Raw genomic sequence first — 19,065 nt, forward strand, 5'->3', positions numbered from 1 at the left:
TCACTATGGACAGATTTGAGATGGCCTTTACTATGGGTATCTATCTGGATTCGGAAAATCTGGGGTTTGAATGCTGTGAAATGTACATTTTACATGCAAATGAGCATTTCAGTGCCGCGAGATCTGGCACGCCCTCTTTTGGCCCGTTTTCCCACCATGCTCCGCCCACACAGTCGCGATTGATTGACCGTGTTTGATTACCCAGGTGAAACCGGGCAAGACACGGCGCACCAAAAAGCTTCAAATAAAAAAATGTCTTTTGGGCTCTTTTCTTACAAATTTTACACAGGGTGCTGTGTCAGGGCAGAGGTTTATGACACTATCAAACAGTAAATCAGCCATTGTTGTCCATAGCAATAACTTATAGTATGTGTTTTGTTGCTATGGGAAACAGACAGTATTACCCATGCACAGTACTGAGAGGTTGCCACCTGCTGGTTGTTAGACACCATTACTACAACTTAATGTTTGGGTTGTATATAGACCCATATAGGATAAGCTTTCACCTCCCTACATTATAAGGTAAAATAGATGTAATGTTGACATTTCCATAACTTATTGACTACTTCTGCCATTACTGCCAGTGTGTACAATGGCCGCCGGCCCTCACTGCCAGTACTTAAGATGGCCGCTGAATTGGAGAAAAAGCGCCGAATATCCGGAGGCGGGAACTTCCGGCGTTGGCATGGCAGCTGCCGAGCATCCCCTGGAGCGCGCCCTGGTCGGGGTGTGCGCCTGCATGGGCCGACCCCCCATCCCTCCGCGGTCCCGGGCCGCCTGTGTGGAGCTGCTGCAGTCGTTTTTCCTTTGGGCTTCCCCCAGTGCGGAGTCGGGATGTGGGGAGGAAATTCTGGCCAGGGGGTCGCCAGCGATGCGGGCATCTCTGGTCCTCACCGAGGCTGTGAAAGCCGTGTCACGTGGTGGTGGTCAGGTGACCGGCGCCGGGACCGCGGAGGAGGGGCCAGAACTGAAGTCTCAAACCGCGGAGGAGTCTGGGAAATCTAATTTGGTGAAGGGAGATGTTGAAAAAACAGGAAACAAAGACGTGGCCCCTTCACCAAAAGTGAAGGCATTGTCTGCCCCCGTTGTATTAGACGCTCAGTGTGTCCTGGACTGTGCCACCGCTCCTCTGCTGCTCCTCTGCGGGGTCCATATCCAGGAAGCAGCATGGAGCGACCCCCAGGCCCGCTGTCTGTCCAATCAGCTGCTGCTATCTCTGCTGGATGCGGCACATTGCCCCTCAGTGACTGAACTGCTGCGGGGGTCACCCGAGGAGCCATATAGCCCCTACAGGGCGGCCCTGGGGCTGCTGGGACCTCGGCTGCGCAAGTGAGAAGTGTAGATAATCCGTGTGCACTGCCTTCTGCCGCCCTCTCTGTAGTGGTCAGGCCTGGTTACTGCAGTGATTCAGCTCAGCCGCTACACAGAGAATGGCGCCAATATGTGGAGGAGCTGGGCCCTCACTGATCTGATACTGGTGACCCCCATGTGGCCGGACGCTGCGCACCTCTTACATGACTCCCTTTCTTTTGCAGAGACACGTGGCCTTCGCACCCGGACGCCAGCCTGGTCTTCCCCTGGTTGCTGTTCCAGGTCCCCCGGCCGTTCCTCTCAGAATACCTCAGCCGGGTGATGCCGCCCTCGCTGCTCTTATCTGATGACTACAAGCTGAAGAATAAGATACTGGGCGTCCGCTGCCTGCACCATATTGTCAAAAACGTGGTAAGAGGCTGACAGGGAGCCATAGTCATGGGGGGCATCCTTAAGGGTGATGCCACACATGGCGCTTTTGTCCGTTTTAAGCAGACCGTCAAAAGCATGCGTTTTTTAACGGACTGCTTGAAAACGCCCCAAAAAACGGGTTCAAAACGCCACTTGTGTCATCACCCCAATTGTGAAATCCCATTCTATTCATTGTGGTGCATGTATTATATATATTTATATTTATTTTTTTTTTGAAAGATACATTTTGGAACACTGCAGCAGATACAACCACCAGCTAAAAAGTCTCCCCAAACAATTCCCCCCATTTAGTACTTGATGGTTTCCTCCTTACTCTACTTAACATGGAAGGTGCACACTCGGGGTGTGGTCACATGTTGCATTTAACACATCTGTTTTATAACCCATTGCAACAACTGAAGAGAGATTTGCCTAATTAAACAGCTGTTAACACTTGTGTTTACAAAACGCAACCATTAATGCATTGTTAACAGCTGTTAAATTAGGCAAAGTGAGGGCCGGCTGGACTGACCCTCAGGGTGCGGTCACACGTTGCGTTTACTGCATGCGTTTAAAAACGCAATGCTACAGCTGAAGGGGTATTTCCCTAATTAAACAGCTGTTAACGCTTGCGTTTACGCGACGTTAACAACCACATGCGTTAACCACGACGTTAACGCATGCGTTAACAATGCGTTAACATTAGCATCTTGTAAACGCAAGCGTTAACAGCTGTTTAATTAGGGAAATCTCCCTTCAGCTGTAGCAATGCGTTTTTAAATGCATGCAGTAAACGTGACATGTGACTGCACCCTCACTGGCCCCGGCCTGCATAAGACACTGATTGGATGATTGATGTGCGTCAAGTGGGACCAGAGGGTTAAACCTGCAGGCTATTAGTGAAGCAATTACTCGTGAGTGTGTGAGAAGCGTCCAGGCCACGTAAGAGTTGCAGCGTGAGCTGGCTGGAACCGGACCAGAACTCAGCATGTCAGTTCTATTCCAGTTGTCAGCGTTTGGGTTGGATGTTGTTCCAGCCAGTACTCGCTGCCGGTATGATGCGAGTTGGACTCCTCGCGCTCACTAGTGTGTAAGTGACCTTGCTTTTATTTCTTTACTCATTTTTAACCCCTTACCGACATGTGACGTAATAGTACCGGTAACACCCGCGATCGGTGCCGGCATGCGCCGCCATCTTTCCGTGGATCGTCGCTCCCCGTGACGTCATCGGGGAGCAGCGATCCATCACCATGGTAACTTCGGGTCTCACGAAGACCCAAAGCTACTCCGGGTTAACCCATTCATTACCATGTGCTGTCAGTAAAATCCCCATATACTGCCATACTGTAGTATGGCAGTATATGGTAGGATTGATCAGACAACCTAGGGTTAAAGTACCCTAGGGAGTCTGAAAAATAGTAAAAATAAAAATAAAAAAATTATAATAAAAAACCTAAAAACTCCCCTTTCCCTAGAATTGATATAAATATAAATAAACAGTAAAAATCATAAACACATTAGGTATCGCCGCGTCCGAAAATGCCCGATTTATCAAAATATGATAACGGTTTTTCACTGCGTTTAAACCCGTAACGGAAAATCGCGCCCAAAGTCGAAAATGGCACTTTTTTGCCATTTAAAATGTTTTTTTTAAATTATCTAAAGTGATCAAAAGGTTGTACAGTCCTAAAAATGATAACATTGTAAACGTCATCAAAATCCGCAAAAAACGACACCACACACAGCTCCATACACCAAAGTATGAAAAAGTTATTAGTGCCAGAATATGGCAAAATCCCCCCAAAAAATTTTGTACAGGAGGTTTTAATTTTTTTAAATGTATGAGAACATTATAAAACCTATGCAAATTTGGTATCCCCGTAATCGCACCGACCCAAAAAATAAAGTAGACATGTCATTTGGGGTGAACAGTGAAATCCGTAAAATCCAAGCCCACAAGAAAACGGCACAAATGCAGTTTTTTACCAATTTCACTGCATTTGGAATTTTTTTCCCGGTACACGGCATGAAATATTCAATACCATCACTATGAAGTGTAATTTGTTACGCAGAAAATAAGCCATCACACAGCTCTGTACATGGAAAAATAAAAAAGTTACAGATTTTTGAATGTGGGGAGTGAAAAATGAAAACGCAAAATCAAAGGGTCGCGGCGGGAAGGGGTTAAACAGTTTCAAAAGAAATTTGCTTATTGAAGATCTTCTTTAAAGGGGGAACAGTGTCTCTTTATACAGCTGTGTTTTAAAGGGAACCTGTCAGCAGAAATTGACCCAAAAAAAAAAAAAAAAAATTCACTAGGCCCGGTGTGGTGGCATCTTCTAGAAAATCAACTTTGTAGTGAGATGTAAATTGGTTGTATAAAGTCATGGAGGTGGAGAGTTTAGCACTGAAGTCCAGCTCTCCGTGCCTCATAATGCAGCCTCCACTGTTACTGACTATCCTGCATACAGGGACATTCATAATTGGGTCTCCTAAAGTCTGGAGCAGGAGGGACATTTTGACTCGGGAAGAGCTTGTCTTCAGTGTTATACTCTCTGCCTCCCGGTCTTTATAAGAGCAATTTACATCTGTCTTTTAAGGTGCCACCACACTGGGCCTATTGGAGCTTTTCTAAGTATTGTTGAACCTTTGGAATCTGGATCGGTCCTTACCCCTGGTGGTCATTATTGTTAGTGAGCTGGAACTATACACTTGCTATATAAATTTAATCTGGAATGTGTTTAGTTGCTAGAAAACCTTACTGCTAGTGGTTTATTACCACTAAATTCTGCTGGTAGGTTCCCTTTATGGTCCAGAAACCTTCTCGGGTCCTCTCCCTATTTTTGCAACTTGGAGAAAACTAGATGCAAGGTGGGTCTTCTGATGTATGTCCACTTCAGGTCTCTGGAGTATGCGCAGTATGTCTGGTAAAGCCAAAGATGGTACACTGGTCGGTCACCCGGTATCCAGAGAATCTTATGTGGAGCCATAGCACCTGACAATGGGTAGTGGTGGCAAATTAACCTGAGAGGATCCCTGTAAGTTTGATGAGACTTGTGCTAGTTCAGACTATCATTTATGCTCTCAATCCTGTTGTCTCATATGACAATGTTATTACTCTGTAATGTATTTTATTTGTTTCCCCATAATCTGTAAAGCGCTACGGAATTTGGCGCTATACAAAGATGATCATTTATGGTCTCTAGATACTATATGGGTTTGAAGTAGTGGATTCACAATGATGGAGTCAAGTCCAAGTTTTGCGTGTATAGCTGTGTTGTGGTTCCTGAAATTTTTTGAGGGGCTCTTGATGATGCTATACCACCAGAAAGACTAGTCTAAGGCTACATTCACACGACTGTATGGAGGACGTATATACGGCCGATATACGTCCTCCATAGACGGCAATGGGCGCACGGCGCCCTACGGGAGCGGTACGGTGCGGCACTCCGTACTCGCCTCCTCCTCCTCTCCCCGTGCACTGCCATTGCCCGCTACGGTACGGACGGGCAACAGCAGTGTGAATGTAGCCTAAGGCTTCATGAACACGGCTGGGTACAGAAAAGGAGGGGTTGATCCTTCCTCACCTCTTCCCTCTTCATAGTAAGTCAGTGCGGTGAGACACGGGTGCCATAGATGTCTATGGGGGGTCATATGCATGGGGCTCAAGTCTGGTGGTGAATAGCCAAACTTTTAAGAAGCTCTTTCTTGGGCTCATCTGTGCACCAACTCTATGGTCAAACATTGTAGGCTCACGTGATCAGATTATGCTGATTAATGCATAACACTCTTACCTCCGGGAACTTTATAAGTAGTAGACTGTAATAATATGGACTTCCAATTCTTATCATTGACAGCCGGCGGCAGAGCTGAGACAGTACAATCGGGCCTTGGTTGTGTATCACGCACTACGGAACCATCTCTACTCTACTGAGCACGACCTCATTGAGGTAAGGAGGATCTCCTGGGAATGTATGTACTTCTCCACAGGTGAATAAGCCGCTGTGGATTGCAGGAAGTGGTTTTTGAGTTTTTAGATAAAATCACAAATTTTTTTTCACAAAATTTCCATTCCTTGCTGGCTGGAGAGGGGTGGTAACCTGTCCCCTCTCCATAGGGATGTGCGCTGCACTGCTGTTCACACTGGCAAACATGGGACATGTTCATTCTTCTTCGTTTACAGAGCGGTATACACCGCACACATGTGCACCATGTATTGCTTTGCACGTCTATTGCAGTCTCTGTGAATGGGGCCGTAGGTCGGGTTTTTACTGTGATGCCGCCATATTTCCTGGGCTGGACACCCTCCTTTAATATATGATGGCAATAGTCCTTGTCTCTCTGCAGTCTAGTGACTCCAAGCATCATGTATGAATATACCACCACATAACTAGGGGATGGATGAGGATCAATTTATTGGAAATAGGGGTCCCAATTTCATGAATGGGTGGACAAGGATGAATTTTGCTGTAAAAATCTGTAGATGGGGGTTGGCTCAATTTTTCAGTTTTCCCCCTTTTGGATATCTTGATAAGGAAAGATGGGGGCAGTAGTGAGTGAGATGCCTCCATGTCTCCTCCCATCAGGTGGTGCTGCCCTGTCTGCTGGATCTGTTTCCCATCCTTCACAAGCCACCGCCCGCACTGGGTGCATACAAGAAAGACGCGGAGGACCCTGCAGACCAAGTCATGCAGCTGCTTCTCACACACATGGAGATGGAGCACAGGATCAACCTACGTAGACTCTACGCCCGCACCCTGCCCGCTTTTCAGGAGAGGTAAGGTGCTGTGCCCTGCATGTTGTCTGTATAGTGAGGGGTGCTGGGAGTGTCGCTGCTGGCATCTGTTAGGTGCTGGATGAACCCTAGGGGCATATTTTATCTTTCTTGGGTAGTTTTCGTTTTTTTTTTTTTTTTTTTTTTTGTGTGCGTCCCTCACCAGTAAAACCGGTTTGTGCCATATTTGTTACATGTCGGCGCACAATTCGCTTAAAAGTTGTTTCAAAAACTCTCAAACATGCATCTGCCGTCCACTAGCTGGTGTGCCAAAATTGCACTTTTACTATAACTATACACGAACGCCAAAAAAAAACTTAGAAGGAAGAATTACATACTCCAAGTCCACTGATAATAAAACGATGGAGCAGAAAAGCTCCACATTATAGATGCTCACACAGCTCCGGAGTAAAGATAAATGTGCAGGTAATGATGTGATCGCCCACTGCTGGCGACATGCTGACCAGTGGGATGAATAGTTGTATTATCACTTGAGCTGGGTGGCACACCTTGTACTGGAGTCCCTGTGGTATACTGAAATGATGCAAGGACTCGGCCAGCAGGACTGTAGCTCCGGTGCCCCAGTTCTGCTAGATGGGAATCCTATTTTGGTATAATACAAGGTGTGGGATCGGATGGGAGGCCTAATAGCAATATTCTAATTGTTCTCATTGAATATAGGCTCGGAGTGGGGATCGTCCGTCACTTGAAGAGGCTGCTGCAGGTGATAGTCGGGTATCTGGAGGTGTATGATGGTCCCGCAGAAGCTGCTCGCCTCAGCATCCTGGAAACTTTACAGGGAACCATCAAATACGCGTGGCCAAGGTGAGGCTTTCCTCTGGATCCATGCGGGTCCCACCAGTCAGCAGTAGAGGCAGCAGTCTCCTACAAACAACTATCTGCACCATCCTTTATACAGTGGTTGATCTTGGTACTGCAGCTCAGCACCATTTACCTGAATGGGAATGAGCAGGAAAGGGCCTTAGGCCTGGGTGGCATAAGCTGCATTCTGTTTGGCGTGGTGCCAGACTATCTCTGCGGATCTGGTTCCATACATCTGTATGTTTCTGCAGGATCCCCCCGAGGCTTCCGCTCCTCTTAAAGTCTCTCCTGAAGCTCATACATGAACTTTCCACTGAGGCGAATCAGAATTCTCCATCCATCACCGAAACCTTACTCAAGGAAGCCACCGAGTGCCTACTGCTTCTAGACCACTGCTGCAAAGGACAAGTCAAAGTGAGTATATGGTGGCAAAGGGAGAAGTCGCCATCATACACTTAAAGGGAATTTACCATTATGATAAACCAGGGACACTTACTCCTAGATCCAGGCACCATGACAGTGATAATCTTCTTGTATGTGTTATCCATTGCCTCCTTCCTTCTAAAATCAACTTATGCTGATGAGTCTGAAGCGCTCTGGGGCCATTACCAGAGCCCCTCTGTGCTGTAGCTTCACAGGCTGTTACACTGTGCAGGAGCACTTCCCCCTTGCACTGTCTGAGATTATAGCAGACAGTGGGGACACGGTGTAATAGTCTGAAACTACTACACGATTGGGCTCAGGTTATGCCCCCACAGTCCTTCTGGGTCCTCAGCATAAATTTAAAAAGGAAGGCTATGGATGAGTAGAGTTCTTTTAAATGCCGTAACCCACCTGTTTAAAGACGCCACAAATGTATACAGAATACAACGAGGATGTTACACTATAATTTAGTTGGGGGGAGAGTGGTGACTAATTGCACACTTTAGCTTTTACTAGCAGATTTAATGTAGCGCTGCTTAATATTGGGGTCCTGGCAGGGCGATAGAGATCACATGACCCTCCATCTGTGGCCATTTTATGGTCAGGAGAACGATTAATAAATGTATATTGGTAAATTACCGACATCCCTGCTCTGGACGTTGCCTCATTGTTGGTCTGAAATCATGGACATGTAACGGCAGCCACATTTCTTGTATTTCAGGCGGCCCTAAAAGACATCCCTACAGTGTGCAATAAGCCTCTCCTCCGGAAGTGCATCCAGAAAGTACTACAAGGTACATGACAAGCAACCAAATAAAGATGTCTGACCTCCACCTCCTCATTCACACAATACAGTATGTCAAGGGACCCTCAACAATCACAAGACTGAATCTGCTCTAGAAAATCGCCAAACCATAGTGTAAAAATACCATGGACCATTTTTCGAACAGAAGGCTGCAGTAAATACAACTCTCTACAGTGGATCACAGATCACTTCATGAGGATCCCTGCCATAAACAGATGCCAATGACTGATGCAAATCAAATGGTAGCGACAAACTCTAGACAACCCCTTGCCGACGTCAGCTGCGGGTGTCTGCTGCATATTGCAGCAAACTATGACTAAGAGCATGTGATTTTTCTTTCGACCGTAACGCGTCAGCTGCTCAGTATCGATAGTCATGTCACTGTATTTTAATGTCTTAATAAAAGGAGGGTTCTATTTTTACTCTGGAACTAGACTTTTTTTTTTTTTTCTTCTCTCAACTGCAGCAAAGGATCGTTTTGGTAAAAAGTCCACACTGTCATATTGTCCAAGATTCTTACCCCCCCCCACCCCCCGTGATGTCATTGGGGAGCAAAGATCTGTCTCCATGATAGCCTTTGGTCGTTGTAAGACACGATACTGTATGTTTTCTGACTGTTTGTTACAATGTGTCAGTGTGTGGCAGTATATAGTAGCATCATCAATCAGACAACCTATGGTTAAAGTACCCTAGGGCAGTGGTGGCGAACCTATGGCACGGGTGCCAGAGGCGGCACGTGGAGTCCTTTCTGTGGGCATCCAGGTTATCACCCCGGAATGAAGTTCACCAGACAGGACTCAAAGAATCTTTATGCAGAATCTTCTTGCAACATTAGACAAATTTGCTCTCCTCCTTGTAACTGCATTGGGCACTCAGGCTCTAAAAGGTTAGCCATCACTGCCCTAGGGCAGTGGTGGCGAACCTATGGCACAGGTGCCAGAGGTGGCACTCAGAGCCCTCTCTGTGGGCACCCAGGTCCTCAGCATAGAGTTCATAAGACAGGATCTATAGCCTCCTCCTGCAGTCTCAGGCCACACAGGACAATCTCCACTCACTACTATTTTAAAGCAACACATCCTTAGCTGACTGGGACTGCAGGAGGAGTGAGAAGATGTGGATAGGGATTATAATTTGAGTTCCTGCCATGGGCTCTGTATCATTGCTGCACAGGGGACCCTGGAGGGAAGTTGTGGTGATAATAATCTGAATTTCTCCCCTTTCTACTGTGTCCTCAGGATGAAAGCGGTTGAAAGCTTTGACAAAGCAGTAAGCAATAAGTTACTGCTTAAATTGCCATGTTGGCACTTCGAAATAGATAAGTGGGTTTTTGTTGTAGTTTGGGCACCGCTCTCTAAAAGGTTCGCCATCACTGCCCTAGGGGGTCTAAAAAAGTTAAAAAAATAAAATTTATATCCCCCACCTTTTCCTAGATATGATATAAACAGTAAAAAACATAAACAAGATGGATATCAGTATTTAACCCATAATGGAAGATAGTGTTTGAAACGCCACTTTTTTAAATTTGTAAAGTATAAAAAATGTAAAGGGAGCTGGTCACCAGGTCAACAACTGACTTGTCTGTGCTGCTCACTGCTCAGCCACCACCTCCTGTACAGCTCCTCCCTCCTGCTCCTTCAGAGCTCACAGCCTGGTGAGCCTGACATCAGCAGGGGAGAGAGGAGCTGTACAGGAGCATAAAGGTGGGGGCTTAAAGCTGAAGAGTGAGAAGCACAGACAAGTCCCCTGTTTTTGAAAATGCATCCAAACCAAGGCCCAACCCCTGGGACTATACAGAGGAATCTGAGGGTGCAGTCACACATTGCAGTTAAAACTGCATCGCAATTACTTTTGAGGTGGTTTTAGGTGCAGTTTTGTCAATTTCACGGGTGAAAGACATGAACTGAATGGGTGAATTTGATTTTGAAGGAGAAAGCTGTTCCACAAATTTCATTCACCTGTTGATTTGATGTCTTTCACTTGTTAAAATTGGTAATACCACCTAAACGTGTGACTGCACCCTCAGGGTGCAAGGTAAGTTATAAAACACAATTATACTGTAATGCAAATGCTTATAGAAAGCAGAAAGGCAATGCAGGTGTGATGGGCTACTGCAACCTGTCTTTAGTGAAAATTAGGTCCCTGGTGACAGGTTCCCTTTAATAAAAAGTGATCAATAAGCCGTACAGTCCTCAAAGTTGTGGTAATGAAAATGTCATCTCCTCCTGCAAAAAAATCACATCACAGCACCGTACAACAAAGTTATTAGCACCAGAAGATTGCAAAATGGAGGTTTTTTTTGGTGCAGGTTTTAATTTTTTAAATGTATGAAAACATTTATACAACCTATATAAATTAAATTTTTCCCGTGATTGCACAAACCCAAATAATAAAGTAGACATTTCATTTGGGGCGCACAGTAAATGCTGTAACATCCAAGCCCACAAGAAAATGGCGTAAATGTGTTTTTCACCAATATCACTGCATTTGGTATTCCAAATACATGGCATGGAATATTAACCCCCTTACCGACATGTGACGTAATACGTCACATCCTGGGTTCATGGAGTGGGCTCATGGGCTGAGGCCTCTCCATAGCCTGTGTTTTCCCACTGATCGGCTTCAAAAAGATGGCGGCGCCCATGCGTCATCGGGCAGCGGCAATCCATCGACATGGCATCCTCGGGTCTTCCGAAGACCCGAGGCTGCTTTGGATTAACCCATTCATTACAATGTGCTATCAGCACATTGTAATGAATGAGGAGTAAAATCCCCATATACTGCCATACTGTAGTATGGCAGTATATGATAGGATCGATCAGACACCCTAGGGTTATAGTACCCTAGGGAGTCTGAAAAATAGTAAAAATAAAGTATAATAAACTCAAATCACCCCCCTTTCCCTAGAACTTGTTAAGGAGATCGCACTGGTTTCGGACACCATCTTGACTACTGTCCGTCATTTTAAGTATTTGCCGGGGGACAAGCACTGTCCAGCTAATGTCATGATTCAAACTTCATTTTATGTAGCGTGTTTGCTTGCCTTTGACATTTAATGAGAATCCAGTCTCAGGGAAATTAGTATAAACATGTCTGTGAACAAGGCCTATTAACATTTTCAAAGAATTTGCTAGTAAATTCATTATGGCCAATAGCATCGCAGTATTCTATTCACGCCTCTTTGATGATTTTCTGTCTGTGATATTATGCAGCCGAGACAAATAAACGGGGGAGAAGATCTTTACATACACCCCCGGGGCAGTCATGAAAGAGTTAATTTGAAAGTCACCTGTACAACTGAAGTAAGGGCAGTAAAGCCCTAGATAAAAAATCTAACAACTGATATAAACAGTAAAAATCATAAACACATTAGGTATCGCCGAGTCCGAAAATGCCCGATCTAACAAAATATAACGTTTTTTTTTCACGCCGTTTAACCCTGTAATGGAAAATTGCCAAAGTCAAAATGGCTCTTTTTTGCCATTTAAAAAAACTAAAAAATTCTATAAAAAGTGATCAAAAGGTCGCACAGTCCTAAAAATGATAACATTGCAAACTTCATCAAAAGTCGAAAACGACACCTCTCAAAGCTCTGTATAGACCAAAGTATAAAAAAGTTATAAGCACCAGAAGATGGCAAAATCCCCCCCCAAATGTTTTTTTTGTACAGGAGGTTTTAATTTTTGTAAATGTATGAAAACATAAAACCTTTACAAATTTGTTATCCCTGTAATTGTACTGACTGACAAAGAATAAAGTAAATATGTCATTTGGGGGGCGTACAGTGAAATCTGTAAAATCCACAAGAAAACAAGCAAATGCGTTTTTTTTTACCAATTTCACTGCATTTGGAATTTTTTTTTCCAGCTTCCCAGTACATGGCATGGAATATTAAATACCACCATTTTGAAGTGTAATTTGTTACGCAGAAAATAAGCCGTCACACAGCTCTGTACATGGAAAAATAAAAAGGTTATAGATTTTTTGAAGGTGGGGAGTGAAAAATGAAAACACGAAAAAAGGGCTGTGGAGTTAAGGGGTTAAATACCACACCTTTAAAAAAAACGTTTTTATTTTTCCATGTGATGTAGCATGAGCTGTGTGATGTAACAAATTGCACTTTATAGTGATGTTGTTTATTATTCCATGGCGTGTACTAGGAAGCGGAGAAAAAAATTCCAAATGCTGTAAAAATGGTGAAAAAACGCATTTGGGCCGTTTTCTTGTGACCTTGGATTTTACAGCTTTCACTGTGCGCCCCAAATGACACGTCACCTTTATTTTTTGGGTCGGTACAAGCACAGGTAAATTTGTAAAGGGTTTATGTTTCATAAATTTACAAAAATTAAAACCTGTACAAAAATGTTTTTTTTTTAAATTTTTGCCATCTTCTGTCGCTAATAACTTTTCTTGGGTGGGTGATGTAATTTTTTTGCCATTTTCAACTTTGCTATTTTCTGTTATGGGGTTAAATGCAGTGAAAAACTGTTTTATCAGGCATTTTCGGACTCGGCGATACCTAATGTGTTTATGATTTTTACTATTTATATCAGTTCTAGGAAAAGGGGGGGTGATTTGAATTTTTAGGTTTTTTTATTATTTTTTTAAACTTTTTTATTTTTCAGACTACCTAAGGTACTTTAACCCTAGGTTGTATTATCGATCCTACCATCTACTACCATACTACAGTATATGAGGATTTTCCTCCTCATTCATTGTAATGAAAGAGTTAAAACGAGACAGCCACGGTTCTTCGGAAGACCCGAGGCTGTCATGGCAACAGAGAGCAGCGATCCTCGGCAAGATGGCGGCACCTAGACGCACCGATCGCGGGTGTTACCGGTAAGTCTTTGCAGCAATATGCAGAAAATACTTACCGGCTATGGAGAGGGCTCAGCCCGTGAGCCCTCTCCATGCACTGGGACCCAGGGGCCCGCTGTAAACTGGTTAAACCAGTCATGGTAAAACTTTTAGTGACCAAAATCCACTCTAACTGCCAAGATGAGAATGTAAAGGGATTGGCCACTTTACCTCATGTATCTTGCATTTTGTGTGTAAGTGGGGGCAGGATATTACCAATATACATCTATTACTAGTTCTGCTCCGCTTTCTTGATATGTAAAGTGAAGCCTCCTGTCTCTTACGTCATAGACAAAATCCTGTCAATAAAATGGCTGTAGGTGGAGGGTGTAATCATCAATATAAGATTAAGGTCCTGGCAGGGTTATTACTCAGACAGATAGTGATCACATGACCCTCTGTGGCCATTTTCTGGTCAGGAATCTGTACATGAGGTAAAAGACATGAGGTAAAAGACATGAGGTAAAAGACATGAGGTAAAAGACATGAGGTAAAAGACATGAGGTAAAAGACATGAGGTAAAAGACATGAGGTAAAAGACATGAGGTAAAAGACAGGAGACTTCACTTTACATATCAAGAAAGTGAAGTAGAACTATTACTAGATGTATATTGGTAAATTACCTCCAATCCTGCCTCTTACACACATTATATGAGGTGAAGGGGCCAACTTATAGCGCCCTGCTCTGGCCGGCTGTATGAGCAGTTTTTTTTCTACTAACAACCCCCCACCCCCCCAATATATATAATTGTTTTTTTTCTGTACAAAACCGTTAAGATAAATAATTGCGTCATAGAGCTGAGGCTCATGAGGGGGTCCCACTACGTCCTCCATATACACATGCACATCTTTCCCCCCTCAGGATGTTTAGTAAACGATTTTTCCAAAAATCATCAGTGACAAAGGCCGAGAAGTGTAAAGTTAGATCTTATATATTACAGTAGATGATGGGGTAAAGCTCCGGGGAAATAGGTTTATTTAGAAAAATCAGTTCAGAAATGGCCCCGTCCTCCATCAAGTGGCCTTGTTCTTGTTTTGTGGCTCAGTCTCTTGCTCGTACTCTATCTCCACGTACGCCCTCTTCCTCAGGGCCGGTCCTTTCACGGGTGTCTTGCCCTTGGACTTTCCTTTGGCGGTCGCGGCTTCTACCTCCTCCTCGGATGACTCTTCTTCGCTGGATTCTTTCTCCTCATCGCTGCCCAGTTTATCCATATCCTGCAATGTACGAACAGAAAGGTTACACAACATTGTCCACGTCTCCACAGCACATCGCGCTCTGACTAGGACTCAAATTATTTACCTCAAAATCACTCAGGTCACTTTCATCAACGTCTTCCACAAACTCTCTCTTGCCGCTCTCCTGAAAACAAAAAAGGTAAGGTTACTAATCCATGATCCCCCTCAGCTCCAGCACCCTATCTGCACACATTGCGGATTGTCATGTGGAAAATCCGCAAACAACGCATGTTATTTGTTTGTGTGTTTTCATGCAGATTTGTCTGTTTAGTGTTACGTTTTCCGTGTTTTTAATGCGGATTTTCCACTAGTGTTTTGTTTCACCTGATCTGACATTTCAAGCAAAAATCTCTTATCACATCTGCTCCATGATTTTCACTCTCCCATAGACTTCAATGTCAAAAGAAAGATGCACGCAAAAATCCACAAGAAAGTAACACGAATTTGGATTTTCCAAACATTTTCCCAAGTGGAGACAATAAGTCTGTTTATGCACAGAAAACTCAGCTCAAACATACTTCATCATCTTCTTCTTCGTCTTCCTCCTCTTCTTCTTCTTCAGACTCGTCTTCATCTTGCTGCTCCATGGCTTTGTCAAAAGCATGAATAGGGAAGTTGTAGATATCTCCATACTGTGAGGAGACATACAGAATGGTGAGCTCCCTAGTCACCACCAATAATACATCCCCCCCCTAGGCCTCCCCCCGTCACCCATCTTACCGCTCCCTGCTTCAGACGCTCCAGCAGCTCTTTCTCTATGGCGTTGTCCAGCTGCGCTGCAATCAGGGCTTTCTCCTGTGAATAAAAAGGGAAGTCCCATCAGACATTTCATTGGAGAAGTCTTCATTTAGATGTTTTCTAATATAAAAATATCATTATAGTCATTCCATGTGCTGCTCAGGACAGAATCGGTCTCCTTCCACCTCTGGCAGCTGATGATATAGACCCTTCTTACCTCATCGCAGTAAGGGTCTCCTTGGCTATAGTGTCATGTACTGCAGAGGCTCTGCTACTTCCCTGACAAGCAGGACAAGAAGCTATTCTTATTGGCTGTCCTGCCCTGATCAGCCTTCACTATGCAGAGCCCTATCTGTGGGTGGAGTCACTGAGCACGTGAACTCCAGATGGCACCATAATAACAGGAACCCCTTTAAGGGATTGCACCCCAAGGAAACGAGAAGAGTGTATCCCATGAGAGCAGGGTCTGAATGTAACAATGGCTCACATATGCATGCTATCCCTCCACTAACCGCTAGGGGAATGATAGATAGAGCCGTGTATCAGGGCTTAGCCATCACAAGCCAAAGAGTAAGTAACTTGTGATTTATGGGGCAGTTGCAGCTATAACCCATCCCCCCCCCCCAAAAGAAAATCTCTGTCTTATGACGGTGTTTTACATGAAGACATCACTGACCTCTCTCCTCTTCTCTCTTCTTTCCACCTTCCTGCTCAGGGGGACCAGTTTTCGCCTGAATGGGAAGACAAAATGTGTTATACCCATGGATAAGTGTCTTAGGCATCACTATAGTCCATACAATGCTTGAAAAAGGCTCTTAAGGAGCTGAAACGTCGCTTATGGAATAAAGACACCCCACTTTTTTGAAATTACCTTTTGGAGTGCTGCCTCTTCCTAAACCTTATAGTCCATACAAGACGGGGTGCACAAGTAAAACCGACCCGAACCCCCTCCTAATGTATGAAGCCTGAAAATACACACAACCTACATATACACACACACACATCCCATCCATACACTAATATATATATATATAATTAACATATAAAAACCCAAAATACAGAATGATGGGTGGGTATTAGCAGTCACCTTGGTTACCCACAGTACTTACCGCCTCTTCAGAGTGAGTTTGCGGATTCGGATGAGGTACTGTGTGATCTTGGTGAACCTCTGCTTGCACTTGTGTCTGATGAATCGGGGCCAGTAGATGAGGTTTTCGTCTATCTGCTCCAGGGCCTGCTCGTAGTTCTTGCTCAGACGCACCTAACAAAACAAATTCAGACTTCTGTATTAATCTCTTATGTGCCGTATACTTGGGGATGATACAGAAGTGCAGGAGGGTTTCCTGTATGAGGGGGCAATGAAATCTGAATATCTGCCAGGTTGTCAATAAATTATAGGCAACACCGGGGCAGATAGCAACTTAAAGGAGAAACTCAGTGGAATTCAAAGGGGGATAACAAGCTGATCATTGAGGGCCCGACTGCTAGGACCCCCACCAACCACACATGAGAAAGGGACCCCCAGCAAGCCAGAGACTGAGGGCCACCCTGTCACTAATGGGTGGAGCAGTAGGTCGAGCATGTGTCCTACTGCTCCAATCAATAGTATGGGAGTGTCAAGAATCTCTGAGCACAGCGCCCAGGTATCTCCGGCACTTCCATAACCTGTGTGCACTTACCCGCTCCCACAATCGTGCTGGAAACGCTGCCCTCTCTATAGTCTTCATGTACAAGTAGCAGATCCCTGTGGGTAACAGACAGATGATGTCACTCCTCTCCTCCGTCTACAGTCCGGGTGTGATGTCAACGCGTGTCGCACTTACCCTTCTCTTCTTTGATGGTGGCATACTGGCTGTTAGCGAGGGGACAGGATGAGCGGTTACACTCGCCTGTTATGTTGTACTCATTGCGACAGAAATTCTTTGTCTTCGTCCTGGAAAAATAAAGCGTCAGCATCAGTTATACAGAAGGAGAACCAGAAGAGTTATCATGGGGCCACCACTACATAAAGCGTGTGCCTTAGTGCCCCTGACCGCACATCGGAAGTCATACTCACTTTATCTTGAAGGAACAAAACTGTCGGTTTCCCACGACATCCCAGATAACCTGTAGGGGAACAGACAACCATAAGAGAGGATACAAATGAATGATCACACATTCTGTGCGGCCTAATGTATCATTCATTCCAATATGACACCCAAACTGGTTGTCACTTTGCACTGAGAGAGGGGATCATTGAGGTTTGTGGGCAATCGCCGACTCCTCTGAGGAGCAGTGACCATTTACTTCTATGCAGGGCTGTGGAGTGATAAAATGGACCGATCTCCACAAAATTATAAAAATTACCACATTCAGAGCAGATAATAAAAGTGCTGGTGACCCCAGAGCAGATAATAATAGTACTGGAGACCCCAGAGCAAATAATATTATTTACTCTGGGGTCTCCACTACTATTATTATCTGCTCTGAGGTCTCCAGTACTAATAGTACTGGAAACCCCAGAGAATATGACTATAATAATACTGGAGACCCTCCCTCCCCTCCCAAAGCAGAAAATTAAAAATGGAGACCCCAGAGTAGATAAAAATAAATAAATCCTCTGCTTCGTGCTCTTCTACTCCTCCCTGCAGCTTCATCTCTCCTCCGCGTGCCACTCTGGCTGTATGGGCTGGTATCAAGACCCAGAGTAAAGCGGTGCCAGGATAAGTAGAGTACAATACAGCGGATTTGTAATTATTACTCCTGGGTCCTGATGCATGCAACCAGTGTCAGGACACAGAACAAGTGGCAGGAGAGGACCAGATAGCAGTGAGATCTTCTCAGCTACACTCACGGCTACCCAGCACCAATGATCTGCTTCGGATGGTCATGTTACATAAGTTATGGAAGCGCTGATTGAGATGAACGCAGCTGCACTTTATGTACATGCTCAGTACTGAGACTCCTCCCCTAACAGATCAGAGGAATAAGGCTCTAAGGAAGGTTTCTCACATTTATCTCAGCGCTGTGGGTTGGTGATCATTTCGGTGGAGCTGGAGTGAGTAGTTTGGCTTGGTGACTGCACGGCCTGGCTTCTATGAGACAGGGGGAGCAGTGGATTCCTCAGTCATATACATATGACATACACTACACTGAGGAGGGGGGACAAGTGTCTGATCACTGGACCCTAAGAAGCATGTGGATGAATGTCGGCACAGAGGTGCCCCTCACAATACATCACCTCCTGCCCACAGCCTCATCCTGCTGATCTGAGGGCATCATTAGATCAGGGGCTCCTCTATCCCCAAATCAATAGATTGGGTGGTAACACATTATATTACACGCTGCCATAGCGAATGACTATCAATATTTTGACGAGAACCGCCCCCCCCCCCCATGTTGAGGGTCACACCATGTGTGCAGCATCCTCTCTCTCTTTTTCCCTCCCTGCTTACATCGTCGTGCTGCATCCCGGCGGCTTCTCGCGGACTCCTCTCTGTACACGCGTGTAGTTCTCACAGCGCCGCCATCTGCAAAGGACCGGATCTCGCGAGACCTTCCTCCCTCTCCCCCCTCACGTGACTTTCGCAGGCGCGTCATCCCCCTCCGACCGGCACCTGCCCCAACCAACATGGCGGACGCCAGCCTGTGATTGGCCACTCCTTGTGCATAAATTTGCATATGTGATTTTTCACTTTTAAAATCTTTA

General features: G+C 45.0%; 2 protein-coding genes across 2 annotated transcripts; one reads left to right on the plus strand and one right to left on the minus strand.

Moving 5' to 3' along the window:
* Positions 1-645: 645 nt before the first annotated feature.
* TTI2 (TELO2 interacting protein 2) lies at positions 646-8,976 on the plus strand. Its single transcript, XM_072149383.1, has 7 exons — positions 646-1,329; positions 1,536-1,722; positions 5,580-5,672; positions 6,309-6,499; positions 7,178-7,321; positions 7,570-7,732; positions 8,463-8,976. The coding sequence occupies exons 1-7, from the start codon at positions 686-688 to the stop codon at positions 8,541-8,543; spliced, it is 1,503 nt and encodes a 500-aa protein (XP_072005484.1). The 5' UTR covers positions 646-685; the 3' UTR covers positions 8,544-8,976.
* A 5,343-nt stretch (positions 8,977-14,319) lies between these two features.
* On the minus strand, positions 14,320-18,967 carry MAK16 (MAK16 homolog). Its single transcript, XM_072149384.1, has 10 exons — positions 18,812-18,967; positions 17,434-17,483; positions 17,201-17,310; positions 17,057-17,121; positions 16,487-16,638; positions 16,054-16,108; positions 15,360-15,434; positions 15,158-15,271; positions 14,704-14,763; positions 14,320-14,618 (listed from the first exon to the last, which is right to left on the minus strand). The coding sequence occupies exons 1-10, from the start codon at positions 18,824-18,826 to the stop codon at positions 14,418-14,420; spliced, it is 897 nt and encodes a 298-aa protein (XP_072005485.1). The 5' UTR covers positions 18,827-18,967; the 3' UTR covers positions 14,320-14,417.
* Positions 18,968-19,065: the final 98 nt, after the last annotated feature.

Source organism: Engystomops pustulosus, chromosome 4 (genome assembly GCF_040894005.1).
Source record: "Engystomops pustulosus chromosome 4, aEngPut4.maternal, whole genome shotgun sequence".
Lineage (NCBI taxonomy): Eukaryota > Metazoa > Chordata > Amphibia > Anura > Leptodactylidae > Engystomops > Engystomops pustulosus.

Excerpts from the sequence above, each read along its gene's own strand:
- MAK16 (XM_072149384.1), bottom strand. Across the intron at positions 17,122-17,200 it reads CACCATCAAAGAAGAGAAGG|GGATCTGCTACTTGTACATG; the intron begins GTAAGTGCGACA and ends TGTTACCCACAG. Across the intron at positions 16,639-17,056 it reads CAGCACGATTGTGGGAGCGG|GTGCGTCTGAGCAAGAACTA; the intron begins GTAAGTGCACAC and ends TTGTTTTGTTAG.
- TTI2 (XM_072149383.1), top strand. The coding sequence starts at position 686 with ATGGCAGCTGCCGAGCATCCCCTGGAGCGCGCCCTGGTCGGGGTGTGC. Across the intron at positions 1,330-1,535 it reads CTGGGACCTCGGCTGCGCAA|AGACACGTGGCCTTCGCACC; the intron begins GTGAGAAGTGTA and ends TTTCTTTTGCAG. Across the intron at positions 7,733-8,462 it reads GCTGCAAAGGACAAGTCAAA|GCGGCCCTAAAAGACATCCC; the intron begins GTGAGTATATGG and ends CTTGTATTTCAG.